At 44.8% G+C, this 15,077-nt stretch overlaps 1 protein-coding gene across 2 annotated transcripts in view; it reads left to right on the top strand.

Annotated features, from left to right (window-relative positions):
• Positions 1 to 14,593, top strand: part of MYO1G (myosin IG) — a 35,603-nt gene extending 21,010 nt beyond the window's left edge. Inside the window, exons 14-22 of one of the 2 annotated variants that reach the window (XM_027860619.1) lie at positions 42 to 174; positions 4,829 to 4,995; positions 5,682 to 5,889; positions 6,292 to 6,515; positions 6,677 to 6,821; positions 8,891 to 8,995; positions 11,484 to 11,597; positions 13,299 to 13,453; positions 14,014 to 14,593. In XM_027860619.1, coding sequence (XP_027716420.1) covers positions 42 to 174; positions 4,829 to 4,995; positions 5,682 to 5,889; positions 6,292 to 6,515; positions 6,677 to 6,821; positions 8,891 to 8,995; positions 11,484 to 11,597; positions 13,299 to 13,453; positions 14,014 to 14,170 — 1,408 coding nt within the window. In that variant the 3' untranslated portion in view covers positions 14,171 to 14,593. Of the gene's footprint in view, positions 1 to 41; positions 175 to 627; positions 1,343 to 4,828; positions 4,996 to 5,681; positions 5,890 to 6,291; positions 6,516 to 6,676; positions 6,822 to 8,890; positions 8,996 to 11,483; positions 11,598 to 13,298; positions 13,454 to 14,013 lie in introns of those variants that run through there. The other variant, XM_027860620.1, reaches the window with a different exon arrangement.
• Positions 14,594 to 15,077: the final 484 nt, after the last annotated feature.

Raw genomic sequence — 15,077 nt, 5'->3', positions numbered from 1 at the left:
TCAGGGATGAAGGCTGAGAGTTTGGGTCTGGCACCCCACAGCACAGACCTCACCCTTCGAAGCATGTGGCCTGATGGACAGCAGGACATCACTGAGGTCACCAAGCGTCCCCTGACTGCAGGAACACTCTTCAAGAACTCCATGGTGGCACTGGTGGAGAATCTAGCATCCAAGGTACGGGGGCACAGTGGGGAGGGATGAGCCCCCGCCTCCAGGTACCTCCTGGTGGCACAACTTGAGCTCCTCTTTCTCTCAGACTCCAGGGAGGAGGCATAGGGGGTGGGGTGGGGGCGGGACAGAAGACTGGCACACTAATGGAACAACTCATTCATCAAACAAACCTCCTCTGTAGTTTCTAGGGTAAAATAAAACCACCTGCGTGCTTGGGGGCTGAGAGATTAGGTAGAAAGTGTGAAACAAATTTCTTTGTTTCCAAAAAAGAAAAAGAAAGAAAGAAGAGAAAACTTCATTGTTTCTGGGGGTGAGGGGGAGTGTGGAACACACTTCAATGCTTAAGGGGAATAAAGTACAGGGAGGGGCGCAAACCATTTCAGTGACTTTGAAAGTCGATAGAATTTAAATTAAACCACTCAAGCTAGATTAGCTTGAGGTGACTTTCTCTTTCAGATTTGGGATCTCCAGCTTTCTCACTCCTGCTAAAGGCCAAGAGATGAGGCAGGAATAAGCCACACTTCAGTAGGAGGAAAAATGGAACGATCTTTGCTCAATAACTTAATGAGCATTTACTAAGTACTTACTGTGCGCCAGTAGAGGGCACTCAGCGTTCCACCTGCAAGGACACACTTTAGCTCAGGTCGTCGTGATCTGGACTACTCTGTACTGACCTCCTTTGTGGATGGACACAAAGGCCAAATTTATATCTATAAAGCACAAGTTTGACCATGTCATCCCTCCTACTCAAGAAGCTCCAGTGGCTGACTCTTGCCTCTAGGATAAAACAGGAACTCCTCCACTTGGCCCTTAAAGCCTTTCTCCTCCTAACTCCAACTTGTTCTCCTAGAATGATTTCCGTTTGTACCCACTCACCACTCTGCTTCCAGCTGAAATGGCCAATTTGCTGTTCTACGTCCTCCGAATCATCTCTCTCCAACAGGTTTTTCCCCCTCCTTGGAACTTTCTCTCTCTTTCCTTCCTCATTTTGGAATCCCTAGCTCCCTTCTGGGATCAGCTGGAGTTCTTCCTCCCACATCAGGCCAGTCCTGATTCCCCTGGTGCGTAATGTTCTTCTCGCCCTCTAAAATCACTTTGTATGTTTTCTGTGTTTACACGTTGCTGTGTGAGTTGTATTCCCTCAGTAGAATATAAGGTCTTTGTGAGCAGGGACTGTCTCCATTGTTGTCTTTGTAGCCCTGGCACCTCAGAGAATTCACGGCACACAGTAGGCACTTACATGCAAGTTTAGATGAAACACAGCTCCTTTCCTATTGGGAGCTCATAGTCTAGTAGGGAGATAAGACTGGGAGCAAATTTGGTTTCATAGGTATCACTAACATTTGATGGGGTGGAATCCATAACTGGAATATCACTGGAAGGTTATATCTTATTCAAAACAAATAGATTTAAAAAAAAGATGGGGATTCCAGAGGACTAAAGATAAATCATGCATCTCACTTCTTGCCAGAGAGGTGATGGGCATAAAATCCTGAATAAGCTGTGTTTATTTGGACATGGCCAGTGTGAGAATTTGTTTTGCTGGACAATTTGTTGTAAGGGTTAAAAAAAAATTCTGTAGAGAGGCATTTGGAGGGAAAGATAATAAACTTGTTTAAAAATAAAATAAAAAGGGTTAGGGAGAAGGGAGTTGTTAGTAGTGGTAAAGTAGCATTGCATATTAAAAAGATATAATCGTGGAAAGAAATCCAGGAACCAGATGAAGAAAGTAATAGAACTGATATTGTCATGTAAGTATGATATAGACCACCTAGGCAGGAAGAGGAACTTGATAATGGGAGTAGCAAACAGATCACAAACCTGGCAGAGATGCATGATAGTGAAAGGCGGCTTCATTTATATGGGCAACTGCTTAAACTCTCTTGCCTTCATGAAATAAATCAATCATCCAAAAAAGAGAAAGGAACCAATGAGAGGAGTTGCCATTCTAGATCTGATTGTCACCAACAAGGAGGAACTGGTTGCTGTGGTGGACTTGACTGGAATTTTGGGTAGGTGGGACTCCATCCTGGAATTTATGATAGAGAAAGGAAGGAAAGCTGGACATAGGTGGATACACACCCTACATTTGTGAATATCAGATTTCAAAGGATTCTGAGAAAAGATAGGTAGGAAATAGGTAGAAGATCATGGCTGTTTCTTTTATTTTCTCTTTAAATTTAATATTTTATTTTTTCCCAATTACATGCAAGAACACTTTTAACATTCTTTTTTCAAGTTTTGAGTTCCAAATTCTCTCCCTCCCTTCCCTCCCTTCCTCATTGAGAAGGCAAGTAGTTTGACCTAGGTTAGACATGTGTAGTCATGCAAAACACATTTCTGATCATGGCCACTTCAAGGGATTCTGAGAAAAGATAGGTAAGAAATAAGGAGATCATGGCCTCTAATTCTAAAGGGAAAGTAGCCCAGGAAGGAGAGAATTTCTCAAGAATAAAACTCTGAAAACACAAAGAGAAACAATTGCAATGAAGAGGAAAGAGGAATATCATTTGGATCAAAGTAAATGGGAATGGAATTCTTAAAATTTTTTTACTTTTTTTTTCTAATTAGCAAAAATCTGTTTTCTCTCCCTCCTTCCCATTTCCCTCCTTCTTGCCTTTAGGGAAAAAAAAGAAAAGAAAAATGAAGTCCTTGTAGCAAATAGGTATAGTCAAATGAAACAAATTCCCACATTTGTTATTGATGTTGTTAAGGGCATCGAGGTGTCGCAGTGGATAGGGTGCCCATCTTGGAAGACTCCTCTTCCTAAATGAGTGTGGCCTTAGACACCTTGTGACCCTGGGTATGGCACTTAATCCTGTTTGCCTCAGTTTCCTCATCTGTAAAAAGAGCTGGAGAAGGAAATGGCAAATCACCCCAGTATCTTTGCCAAGTAAAACAAATTCCCACACTGGCTATGTCCAAAAATGTATGTTTTACTCTGCATCTTGAGTCCATCACCTCTTTGTTAGGAGGTGGGTAGCATGCTTCGTCATTGGTCCTCTAGAACAGTGATTGGTCATTGCATTGATCAGAGATCTTAAGTCTTTCAAAGTTGTTTTTCTTTATAATGCGGTTATAAATTATTCTCCTGCTTCGGCTCACTTCACCCTGCCTCAATCAATATGTCTTTCCAGGTTTCTCTGAAACTGTTCCTTCATCATTTCTTATGGCACAATATTATTCCATTATAGTCACGTACCATAACCTGTCCAGTCATTCTCCAGCTGATAGGCAATGAACTTAGTTTTTTTTTTAAAGACACATATGGAAGAAGGAAGAAAGGTCAGGTAATACTGTAGGAATATGGAAACATAGCATTCTATAAGAATGGTGAGTGAGATTGATTTTAATTCCTGGCAAAATTCTGGAATACATTATTAAGGAAATGGTTAATGAGCATTAGGAAAAGGAAGCAATGACTCCAAAGAGCCATAATAGTTTCATCACAAACAGGTCATGCCAGACATATCTCATTTCCTTTCTGACATGGTTACTAGGCCAGTAGACCAAGGGAGTTCTAGAGACAGAGTTGAGCTAATTTTTCACAAAGCATTGGACAAAGGCTCTTATGCTATACCTGCAGGACAATATGGAGAGATGTGGATTAGACAATAGTATGGGTATAGATGGATTTGCTCTTGGCCAGATCCAGGGAGTAGTTATTGATGATTTAATTTCACTCTGAAAGAGTCACTTGTTGAACGCCCATGGGATCTGTGCCTAGCCCTATGCTGTTTGACATTTTAATCAAAGATTTGGAGAAAGGAACATGGCACAAAGCTAGAAGGGATGGCTACCACATTGGTTTGACAGGATTGAAAGAGATCTGGATAGACTATAATGTTAAACCAAATCTAATACAACGGAATTGAATAGAGATTAATACAAAGTCTTACTCTTGTAATCAGAACAAATTTCAAGAGTACAAGATGAGGGGTTGGGTAGGTGTGGTTAGACAGGTTTGTCTGAAAAAGATCTTGGGGTTTAAGTAGGAAGCATCTCTCTAAAGAGTACGATGGGCTACCCCAGGAAGCTGTGTATGCCCAGTCATCAAGCAAAGGCTGGAGCACTTGTCAGGGATGTTGGACGAGGAATTCTTGTTCTGGGGTGGGTTGGGCTAGGTGATCTCCAAGGCACCCTTTCCCCTGGAGGTTCAGCTTCAATGCAAACAGAGATAACTACAATAGACAATACTACCTGTTACACAAACTGGAGAATGGAAGAACAAAGTGCTAAGCTTCCCTGAAAGGGAAGCTCTTTACCGACCTGAGGGAGTCAGGGGAGAATTCCTAGAAGAAGCCATTTGAGGTGGGCTTTCAGGGATAGGCATAGAAAAGATATGAGCAACAATTCAGAGGAGTTAAAGAACAGAATTGGTCCACAGGATGAGGCTCTTGAATGCAGTCACTGACTGGTCAGCAGTCTGAGACACTGATCAGCTACCCGGGTGTGTTCATAATGAGTCTTCCTGTGTGCCCAGCCCTGTGCCTGGTTCTACCCAGCGGGACATAAGAGAAAACAGGACCCCTGCCTTGCACGAGTGTGTGACCCTGGGCAATCAGCTTTACCGACCTGGTCCCGGTTCCTTCACTTGTAAAATGAGATGGCTGAAACCTTCGGTCCCTTCCAGCTCCTAATCAGATGGTCTCTGCAGGAACCCTACTATGTTCGCTGCATAAAACCCAATGAAGAAAAGTCCCCTGGCCGGCTGGATGAGGAGCGCTGCCGCCACCAGGTGGCATACCTGGGGCTGCTGGAGAATGTGAGGGTCCGAAGGGCTGGCTTTGCATCCCGACAACCCTATCCTCGATTCTTGCTCAGGTGACCCTTCCCCTGCCACAGTATTCTAGCTTTCACCATGTATCTATTTTCTCCCACCCCCAACCTCCAACTCCATCTAGGTATTTCAACCTCATGGGAGGAAGGCATATTTAGCCTCCTCCTTTGATGTTTTTTGGGGGGCCCAGGGCCCTGGGGTTGCATTCCCTCCATTTGTCTCCTGGGGCAAAGATTGAACCTGTAACTCAGGCACTGGTATGTCAACAATAGATTAGGCAAACCCATGGCCATCTGTGGCATTAGTGGAGCAGGGTGGTTGAATGGAATGATGACTGAATTTAGAGTCAGATCACCTGGGTTCAGATCCCAGCACTTAAATATCTTTAGGAAAAAAAATCACTTCATCTTTCTGGGCTTTAGTCTCATCTATAAAATGGGGAAGATGGAGAGAGTCTGTCTCTAAGGCCTTTTTCACCTCTAACACTTGGAAATTCGTATCGAGAGGTTTGAGATGGAATGATTAACCCAATATGCCATGTTCCCGTCTTCAAATGAAGACAAGAACTTATGAACCCAAAGGAACAAACTTTTAATAGTGGAATTTTAGGGACCATGATGGAAAGAAATATGGAGCCAGGGGTCTTTTTGCTTCCTCCACTCAGAAGTCTGAACCTGAATAGCCCCTGGCCCAGGGACTGAGCTCTTTCCCATCCTTCTCACTGTCCTAGGTACAAGATGACCTGTGAGTATACGTGGCCCAACCATCTGCTGGACTCAGACAAGGCAGCTGTGGGTGCCCTCTTGGAGCAGCATGGCCTCCAGGGGGATGTGGCCTTTGGACATAGCAAGCTCTTCATCCGCTCACCCCGCACACTAGTCACACTGGAGCAGAACCGGGCCCGGCTTATCCCTATCATAGTACTGCTACTGCAGAAGGTATAGGGGTCTAGTACAAAGGGGAGAAGGGCAGGGAGATGTTTGAGGGAGGTAGTAATAGGTCAGGAGCAGGACTGAGAATAAGGAGGATCCATAGAGCAGGGTTGGAGGATGCAGGAAATAGGGCATGGTTTGGGAAGGTACTAATGCGATGAAGTGGGGGTCCAATGGGTAATGTCCGGGGACTGGGATGGCTGGGCAATATTGTTTGTGGAGGTACTGCAGGAACAGGATGGGGTCAGTCCATGGGGTAAGTTCAGAAGACTGCAGGGGAATTGGAAGGGCTTGACTTGGGGAGATGCTAAAGGTTTAGGAAGGAGATAAGAATTAGGAGGGTCCATGGGACAAAACCTGGGGACTGAGCAGGCAGTCTAGAGTACTAAGACTGCCCTCTCTTTCCAGGCCTGGCGGGGGACCCTGGCAAGGCGTCGGTGCCAGCGCCTGAGGGCTATCTATACCATTATGGGCTGCTTCCGGCGGCACAAAGTTCGAACCCACCTAACTGAGATGCAGAACCGTTTCCAGGCTGCCCGCCACCCTCCCTTGTACGGACGTGACCTAGTCTGGCCCACACCCCCTGCTGTGCTCCAACCTTTCCAAGACACCTGCCAGGGGCTCTTCCGAAGGTACCCTTCCTTCTCCTCCAGGGTTCCCCCCTTTTCTACCTCCCCTCCTGTCTCTCTCTTTTCTCCAGTTCCCCTTCTCCATTTTTTCTTTCCTTCCCATTTCCCTTCCTATTCCTTTTCCCCTCAAGCTCCACAGAACCCCCCATCTCTTTCCGGGTCAGGTGGCGGGCCCGACAGCTGGTGAAGAACATCCCCCCTTCGGACATGGCTCAGATCAAGGCCAAAGTGGCAGCCATGGGGGCGCTCCAGGGGTTGCGCCAGGACTGGGGATGTCAAAGAGCGTGGTCACGGGACTACCTGTCTTCGGTGAGTTTGGCAGATGGACGGCCCCCCAGGGATGAGTCTGTGACTCCTGAAAGGTCTTCTCTAATGGAGGCTCATCTGCAGTCTGAGGTGCCAGGGAAGGACTAATGGACCTCTCCTTAACTTCAATCTTTCTCACCCCTGCCCTCCAACCCTCTAACTCCAGCTGTTCATGCCTGTATTCTTTCTACTCAGTCCTTACCCTGTGATCCTCAGCCCCACCCTTGAGCTCACCTGTCTGTCCATCCTTGCCTGCTTATCCCTTTTACCTACCCATCCTTTATTCATGTGAGTATTATAGCCCACACACCTGGCCCAAGATCTTCCAGCCCAGGGTCCAAGCTCTGACAAGGGCACTGAGTGCCCATCTGGGGAAAAACAAACCTGGGATTGCCCTCTCTTCATGGGGTGGACTGGCCCAGGCTCCCACCCCCACCAACTTCCTCCACTGTCCCATTAAGGATCTAGTCTCCAGATATAGTAATAACTCTTATTTCTTAAATGTTTTCAGTTTTTCAGGTCATTTTTTTTCTTCCAACAACCCTATGAGTTAGAGTTAGTACAAGTGTTAGTACCCGCATTTTAAAGATGAAGAAACTGAAGATCAGAACATTGAAATGATTAGTCCAGGGTCACACAGCTAAGAAGCCAGAGCACAAATTCAAATCTGGGCTCTGAACTACACATTTTGTACTCACATCACTATTACTACTCTGCCTTTCAGGGGGCTTCCCAATCTTTCCTGTTTCTATTTACAGGTTTGCTTCATATCTTCTCTGGGAGACCAAGTCCTTCATGATAGTCACAAGAGTAGATTGCTTTCTTTTGTCCCCATTATCCCCATTATACAGATGAGGAAACAGTCCTGGGGAACCCAAGTAATTTGTCTATGGTCCCATACCAATAGTATAGGAGAAAGAGTGTTATAGAAAATGGAGTCATTATCCTCCTTGGGGTTAGGGACTGACAGATGTACTTGAGCTAGCCAGGTCACTTAACCTTACCAGGTCTCAGTTTCCTCATCTATAAAGTGGGTATAATAGCCCTCATCCTAAAGACATCAAGTTACTATTAAATGCTTTGTATACTTTAAAGAGCTATAGACATCTGAGCCATGATTATGGTTATGATTATTATTATTAATTAATCATAATAATTCCATGTATCCTTTAACCAAAAAAATACCTGAATTACCAGTGAGATTTGAGACCTGGTAGAACTTCACTTAATATTAAAACTATACAGTCGGTCAATCAATAAGCATTTATTAGATGCCTGCTCTGTGCCAGGCATGGTGCTAAGTGCAGGGGGATATAAGCACAGACCATAAAGAAGTGTCTCTCTGAATATTCAGAAGGTATTTAGGAATCTTACAGTCAATCAGCATGTCAGTCTCCTGGTATTTATGGCACTTTTCCTGATATACTGAGCACCATGGTGGATGCAGACATCTATAATTTGTGCTGTCCCTAAGGGCTATTTAAAATCTCACTGCAAAGACATGACATACATGAACCAGTCATAGAATAATTAAATCCTGATTTGTGAGGTGAGGACTCTTTAAGTTCTAGAGCAGTTTAGAGAAAGAGGAAATGAAGGTAGGCTGGGGCAGCATTTCCACTGAGTATATCATTTGTGAGCTGGGCTTTGTGATCACTATTGGGAATCTCAGTTCTTATAATAGGAGATCTCTGGTTGTTAAAACGTGGGATATGAGCGTATTCATAACAACATCCCTATAGCATTTGTCATACAACAACCTAGTAGAAGTGGGTTGTGCAAGTATTTTGTACCCGTTTTACAGACAAGAGACTGAGGACCAGAAACAATAAATGACTTATCCCAGGGTCATGTCTCCAGAAAGCAGCAGAGATGGGATCTGAGCTGGGATCTAACTCCAATCCTAGGGTTCTTTCCACTACTCTCCACCAGGCCTCCTTTTCTTCATCCCAAATTGATATCTTCCCAGCATTTGGGGTGCCCCTTGGTTTTAGCATTGCACCATTATTGGTGCTCTGAATCTGCCTATTTATCTTTCTAACTGTGGCCATCTGTTCATTGACTCCCGCCAGACTATTGACAACCCCACAGCAGCAGCCCCCTTTGCTCAGCAGCTGAAGAACCTACAGGAGAAAGATGGCTTCAGAAATGTGCTCTTTTCCAGTCACGTCCGAAAGGTAAAGACCAACCCATGAAGTGTAGCCCTATGGCTCCATATTTTGGAGGAAAGGCTAGATTTGAATCTGGGTGCTACCTATGACTACCTGTATGATCCCGTGGCAAATTACTGGGGTTCAGCTCCTTATCTGTAAAATGAAGGGGTCAACAGCCCCTTCTGGCCCTAAGTCTATGATCTTATATGGTCTAGGAATTCAGTGTTAGAACTTAAAAGGGCCTTAGAGATCATGTGATCGTTTGACAAAGTCTGTCAAGTTATCCTGGTGCACAAGAGGTTGAGATGTGGGCTAGGCAGATTTGGGACTGGTTGAATGACTAGATCCAAAGTGTGGTTATTAATGGGTCTACATCAGCATGAAGGGAAGTCTCCAGTGATGTGCCCTGGGGATCAGTCCTTGTCCCTGTGCTTTCAATGACTTGTATGATGGTTGACATAGCAGGCTTATCAATTTGCAGATGATACACAACTAGAAGGGGCAGCTAGGTGGTGCAGTAGATAGAGTGATGGGCTTAAAGTTGGGAAGATTCTATCTTCCTGAGTTCAAATACAGCCCCAGACTCTTACTAGCTGTGTGACCTTGAGCAAGTCACCTAATCCTGTTTGCCTCAGTTTCTTTATCTATAAAGTGAGCTGGAGAAGGAAATGGCAAACCACTCCTGTATCTTTGCCAAGAAAACCCCAAATGGGATCACAAAGAGTCAGACACAACTGAAACGACTCAACAACAACCATACAGTTAGAAAGAATAGCTAACGTGTTGAATGACAGAATGAGGATTAAAAAAAAAAAATCAACCCACTAAAACATTCAGCCAAATCAGATAAGATGAAATTTAATAGGGATTAATTAAGGTACTAGACTTGGGTTCAAAAAATAAATGTCACAAGTATAATATGGGACAGTTATGTGTTATGTTGAGATAGAAATTTATCTGAAAAAAGATCTTGTGGTTTTAGTGGTTCACAAATGCAGTGCATACTTTGGTAACAGTTTGACATGGTAGCCAAAAGAGCTAATGAGATCTAGGGGTGGCTAGACGGGACCAGCCCTGGTGTCAAGTAAACTTCAATTCAAATCTGACCTCAGACACTTACTAGCTGTGTGACCCTGGGCAAGTCACTTTACTCTGATTGCTATCAAAAAAAGATACTAGTGAGATCTTAAGATAACCTAGGGACTGAACTTGTGATTTTATTGGCATACACAGGTGATAAACTCTCTCAAGTTGTAATCTTCTCTGCAACTCATTCTCTTAGTTATCTAGAGCTTTGAAAGGTCAAGTGATTGGCCCAGGGCCACACAGCCAGTATGTGTCAGAAGTGGAACTCAAGCTCAGTGATTCCTGGCTTTTCAAGGCTGGCCCTCTATGCAGCACCACACAGGGTCCCCAGCATAGGAAATGATAATCCCACTGGACTCTGCCCTGGTCAGACCACATGTGGAGGATTGTCTTTAGGGCAAGGCTGCATATTTTAGGGAGGACATTGATAATCTGGACAGCCACCAGAAGAAAGTGACCAGAACGACTCTACACCATGCCATCTGGGCTTGATCGAAGGAGTTGAAAGTGCTTAGTTGAAAAGATGATTTGAGAGGGGCAGTTAGGTGGTGCAGTGGCTAAAGCTCCGGCCTTGGAGTCGGGAGGACCTGAGTTCAAATCTGACCTCAGACACTTGACACTTACTGGCTGTGTGACCTTGGGCAAGTCACTTAACCCTGATTGCCTCACCAAAGAAAAAGAAAAAAAATGAAAAGATGACTTGAGAGTGTGATCCTAAAGGCCCTTGAGATCTTCCTTTAAGTTTTGGAAAGGTTGTAGAAAGATAAGTAGAGAGACAAGACCTCTGGCTTGTTCAGAACCAGGACCACAATGGAAGATACCAAAAAGGCAGATTTAGGCTTGATGTAAGGGCAAATTTCCTGATGATTAGGGCTGCCCCTAAGTACAATCAATGGGCTGTCTCAGGAGGTAGTGGTAAAGGTCTTCTGGCAAAGGCCTGATGACCACTTGTAAGGGATGTTGTAGAGCTGGGGTCCTTAACCTGGGGTCCACAGAAAGAGAGGATGTCTGTGACCTTGGTGGGAAAAAAAATTCTATCTTCATTTTCACTGAAGTGACCAGCTAAGGTGCCCACCAGCTCGCCAGTGTGATAATCTATTTTAGGCTGAGTTCGGTGAAGACATTTTTTGCTAAGTAAAATTTAACATTTCTTCAATTATTAATATAAGCAACAAACCACAGGAACATTAGCAGGGTCATACACCCATTATATGTCAGAGGCAAGACTCCAATCCAGGTCTTCTTGGCTCTGAGGACACCTCTCTATCCGCTATACCATGCGGCCTGTCTAAACTTTAAAGTGCTATGTAAAAGTAATTTCTTACTTGGTGGAGACTGTGGAGTAGGGGAAAGGGAGGAAGGATGCTTGAAGGTGCACCTAAAAGGTGTCCTGAGTAATGCTAACCTGATTCTCTCTTCTCCTCAGGTAAACCGATTTAACAAGAGCAGAGACCGGGCGCTGTTGCTCACTGACAAGCACCTTTACAAATTGGAACCCAGCAAACAGTACCGTGTAATGCGGGCAGTTCCTCTCAGTCATGTGAGCAGGGGCACCAGGAGGGAAGGTGGCACAGGTGGCAGGGAGGGGAGGGTGTGTGTGTGATGGTCATAGTATGTACATCAACAAGTATATACTAAACCCTCATCCCGAACACCTGACTCATTAAGTATATTAAGGGAAGGGGAAAGAAAGGGAAAAGAAAGAGGAGAGGTAAGAGAAAGGGAAAGGGGAGGGGGAAGGGGAAGGGGAGGGAAGAGGAGGGATTCAGTTCAATTCAACTCAATGCAGATAACACTTACTTAGTACATGTACTTGGTGCCATCACCTGAAGATGAAAAAAGAAACATTCCCTGTTCTCAGGGTGCTTATACTGGGAATTGAGAGGGGGAGGAGTTAGGGTATATGACATATACATAGATAAGTATAATCCAAGGTAGATGATGTGATCAAGGCAAAGGAGAGGTCCTAAGTGCTCTGGAAAGAAGAGTGAGAGATCACTGTCAGCTGTGGCTGGGGCAACCAGGGAAGGCTTCGCAGAGGAGGGTGGCATCTGAGTTACTTCCTAAAGGTGGGGAAGAATTCTGAATGGTGGGAAATGAGGAGGGAGCATACTCCAGGCTTGGGATATGGTTTCTGAATACTGCACGCATTTGAGGTACATTAGGACAAGTTTGGAGAGTGGCAATTTATCTAATTCATTTGGAACATAGAGGATAGAGGGTAGTATTGTGGAATGAAGCCAGAAGGTAGTTTGGAACCATAATACATAAGACCTTAAATGCCAAACTGAAGAATTTGTATTTTGTGCCAGAGGCAATGGGGAGCCACTGAGGTTCTGTTTTTTTGTTGTTTTATTTTGTTGTGTTTGTTTTTTTCACAATGGACACTTGAAGGAACAAAGAAGGATATAAGTCAGTATTCAATTCAGTTCGATTCAATGTTGAAGGTACCATGTCTTACACATGGAATTATTAACATCTATAATGTAAGCAGTATTAATACAAGTTTACAATTAACGTTACAAATGTTTATTAAGCACTGAGCGTGCAAAAATAAAGAAGATGAAGGCCCTGCTCACAAAGAGCTCACAGTCCAGTGAGAGAAAGGGAGGTCCACAAATGTCTGTCACTCAGGAGAGTGAGATGAGGATGAGGAGAGGACCAAGCAAAGGTTGAGGGAGTTTGAGGAGGAATAGCTCACTTTCACTTTGAGCATTCAGGAAAGGCTTCTTGGAAGAACTACATCTGAGGCTGGCCCTGAGGATAGGGAGGGAATCTAACAGATAGAGCTAGATTCAGGGAGAAAAACATTCTGGGCATGCAGGAAAGCATCAACAAAAGCAGAGTGGTGGAGAATGGCCGCAGCTGTAAAGTATGTATGGTCCATAAAGGGGACAAGTACAATGTGAGGTTGGCAAGGTAGGCTAGAAACAGACTGGAGGACCTTGATGATCTCCATCTTGGAGATGAATGGACTAAGGAAGAGATGAGGACATGGATGTTTAAGAGCCTTGAGGGTAGGTCAAGGGCACCAGGGCCCCTGTTCCTCCCCCCATGAGAAGGAATTATAAGACACAGGGAGGGACAAGTCAGGCATGGGGCAAAAAATAAATAAATAAACTATGAAGTATGGGGCTTCACAGTTGGATCAAAGGCACAAAAGATGGGCATTTGAGGGCAGTGTCCATAAGTGTCTCAAAGTAGCTGATTGCTTTTTCCCTTGTACCTCTTTTCCCTCCAGGTGACTGGGTTGAGTGTGACAAGTGGTCAGGACCAGCTGGTGGTGCTACATGCCAAGGGCCAGGATGATTTGGTGGTATGTCTTCACCGAACTCAGCCTAAAATGGATAATCGCATTGGGGAGCTGGTGGGCATGCTGGCTGGACACTTCCAGGGGTAAGAAATGGTCCTGGGTGGGGCAGCTGGGTGGCGCAGTGTATAGAGCTCCAGCTTTGGAGTCAGAAGGACCTGAGTTCAAATCCGTCTCAGATCAGACACTTGACATTTACTAGCTGTGTGACCCTGGGCAAGTTACTTAACCCTGATTGCCTCACCAAAAAGCAAAAAATTAAAATTAAAAAAGAAGAAAGAAATGGGCATGGAGCAGGCACCACTGGGGTGATATGGTCAGAAAAAGGATAGATTCTGCCTGGGGAGGAAGTGTAAGATGGTAATGTGGACTCTCAACAGAGTCCTTTGCCGGGAGTAGGAGGTAATACCAAGCAAGAGGCCAGGACCCCTCTCTCAGCACCACCAAGACTTTCCATGACACTGGGGAGGCAAGTATGGGAGAAGTATAGGAAGTGCCCAGATATAATAGGAGCTGTAACAGGGGAGAGACTCTTCCTCAAGAACTAGGTGGGGTAATGTAGCCACCTTGCATCTAGTCCACAAGACTGGGAGAAACAACTAAGCTTTGTCTAGAATTCTAGGCCCTGATATTTCTTTTGCTACAGATTGGGGCAGGACCTGCAAATACGAGTTTCAGACTGCATCCAGCTGAACCAGCGTGGGCGCCGACGCCATGTCTCCGTGGAGACCAAACCTGATCAGCCCATGCCAGACTTTCGTCGTAGCCGTGATGGTTTTGTCCTCCTTTGGCCGAGTGGTTGAGTCCTATGGGCCTCATCTCTTTCCACTGTTGTTCCAGGGTACCCTTGGCCTAAGCATGGAGCCCACATCACAAGAAGATTTTTTAAAATTCAGTTCTAGAATGTTGACTGTCTTTGTGTATAAGTATACATGTGCATGCCTCTGTGTGTGTGTGTGTGTGTGTGTGTGTGTGTGAGAGAGAGAGAGAGAGAGGGAAAGAGAGAGAGAAGGAAAAGAAGGAGGAGGAGGAAGAGGAAGATAATTCTTTGCTTGAGCTACAGAGTAACTTGAATGGTTTATGATAAAAATCAGTCGGTGTAACTGTTACTTCATACTTGATATATACAGCACATGAAGAGAATGGCCTGTCACAGACTCCTAGCCCCACTCAATTCTGTTAGCTAGGCAGGCACCTATAGACATTAAATACCACCCACAAGCACACAAGGACCAGTCCTCATCCTTTTGTCCAGTCACCAGCCCACTTCCTTCAGTTATGTCACTGAGTTCCCTTTGTATCTGCCCACTAATATACACACCCACCTTTGAGTGTTGAAGTCTCCCTGTTGTCAACAAGTACTTGGTTTCCCTCATTGAACTTACATGTAGTGATCTTTTCTCACCTCCTTTGTTCCACTTGGAACTTATTCAGATTTTCCCAATGGATCCTTGAGATTAATCTTGCCTATACAGATGTAAATTCAGATTCTTTCACCTGGAGTAAATTCATTTCAGGGGAGGGGAATTCTAGAGATGACAGGAGAAGGAGTGGCCCATCTCCAGCCTGTGTCCCATCAGGTTTTGGAGAGGAAGACTGACTCTGGGAAAGGATCACTCTGGGGGATTGGAGGGTCAGGGACTTGTGTCACTGGCTGGTAGAAGATCACAAAATGAAGTATAGGGAAGGTGGTTGCCTTGGGAAGGAAGA

This window comes from Vombatus ursinus, unplaced genomic scaffold (assembly GCF_900497805.2).
Source record: "Vombatus ursinus unplaced genomic scaffold, bare-nosed wombat genome assembly UNPS02014225.1, whole genome shotgun sequence".
In the NCBI taxonomy this organism is placed as follows: Eukaryota; Metazoa; Chordata; class Mammalia; order Diprotodontia; family Vombatidae; genus Vombatus; species Vombatus ursinus.
Note: the sequence above shows the minus strand (reverse complement) of the source record. Positions and strands in the feature narration are given on the sequence as shown.